Genomic DNA, 1,263 nt, shown 5'->3' with positions numbered 1-1,263 from the left:
CCCCCCCCCCCCCCCCCCGCCCCTTCTTGAGCATATTCCTGGTGGAAGTCGCGCCGACCGCTGCCCGCATGCTCGCGTTCACGCCCCCGGGACTGCATCGTGAGTTGCTGCCTCTCGCGGCCGCAGGACGGCCGGGGGGAGGGGGGGGTGGAAAGGGAGGACGGACGGACGGATGGCGCGCCAACGCACCAGTCCACGTCACGCGCCTCTGATCATCATGTGTGCCCTGTTGTTTCTGATGAATCAGAATGTCCGAGAGCGGGCAAGAAGCCGGCCCATAACTGCTGGGGGAAAATAATGGCTTTTTGCTGCACCCACCGCCCATTCCCCCTCCCCTCTCTTGCAAGCATGCGCGTGTGTGCGTATATGCATGTGCGTGTGTGTGAAGGTGTGTATTTACGAGCAAGGCGCAGCGAGACGCGCGCAAGCACCACACAGGCGCCCCCTAGTAGATGCTCTCCTCGAACCAGCCATCATGGACGACGAGCTTGTTGAAGTGCTCGCAGGGGGCTGAGTGCGAGGCGGCCGATCCGTCCGGCCGCTCGGCCACCGCGATCACCGTGTCCGAGGTGATGTCGGTGGCGGTCAAGGCAGCTGGTCGGGGAGCCGTCGCCGGGCTCATGGACAAGGACCGGCCGCGCGGGCCGTCCCCAACCGAGGGGGAATGCAGAGACTGCTGCTGTTGCTGTTGCTGCTGTTGCTGCTGTTGCTGCTGTTGCTGCTGTTGCTGCTGTTGCTGCTGTTGCTGCTGCTGCTGCTGTTGCTGCTGGAGTTGCTGCTGGTAATGGTAGTGCTGGTGGAGGGACGGGCGCTGGTCGCCCTCACCGGGGAGCCCCACGGCCCCGGGGCTGGTGGCGTCCCTTAAAAGTGGCGACCCGCTGCCATGAAGGGCAGAGGGGGACCCCACCAGCCAGGGGGGCGTCCCCTCACCAAAGTCCCCGATGGCTGGCGACGGGGAAAGGCTGCCGGGAACGGCGGCCATGACGACATGCTGGCGCAGGACCGATGGGGACCCATTGCGCACGCCGCTCAAGACCGCCGAAGCGGCATGCTGTGCTTGTGCGCCCAAATCCCGGGCATTCGGCATCCCGGCTTCCCGGTAGCAACTTAGCATGTGCCCCAGGCGGGTGCTCTCAATGTGCAGCCAAAAGGAAATGGTCGACAGGTCGACATTCTGCAAGAGGGGCTCGTACGAGCGGAGGATCTGAAAGGGGGCGCCCGGCCCCCGGGGGCCGGTGGCTGCCGATGGTGATGTCAGCATCG

General features: G+C 65.6%; 1 protein-coding gene across 1 annotated transcript in view; it reads right to left on the bottom strand.

Moving 5' to 3' along the window:
- Positions 1–445: 445 nt before the first annotated feature.
- Positions 446–1,263, bottom strand: part of H696_00427 (hypothetical protein) — a gene marked incomplete at both ends in the record, with an annotated part of 3,968 nt that continues 3,150 nt past the window's right edge. Inside the window, one exon of the mRNA XM_009494278.1 lies at positions 446–1,204. Coding sequence (XP_009492553.1) covers positions 446–1,204 — 759 coding nt within the window. The remainder of the gene's footprint in view (positions 1,205–1,263) is intronic.

Source organism: Fonticula alba (genome assembly GCF_000388065.1).
Source record: "Fonticula alba strain ATCC 38817 unplaced genomic scaffold supercont2.1, whole genome shotgun sequence".
NCBI lineage: Eukaryota > Rotosphaerida > Fonticulaceae > Fonticula > Fonticula alba.
This window is presented reverse-complemented; position numbering and strand designations above follow the sequence as displayed.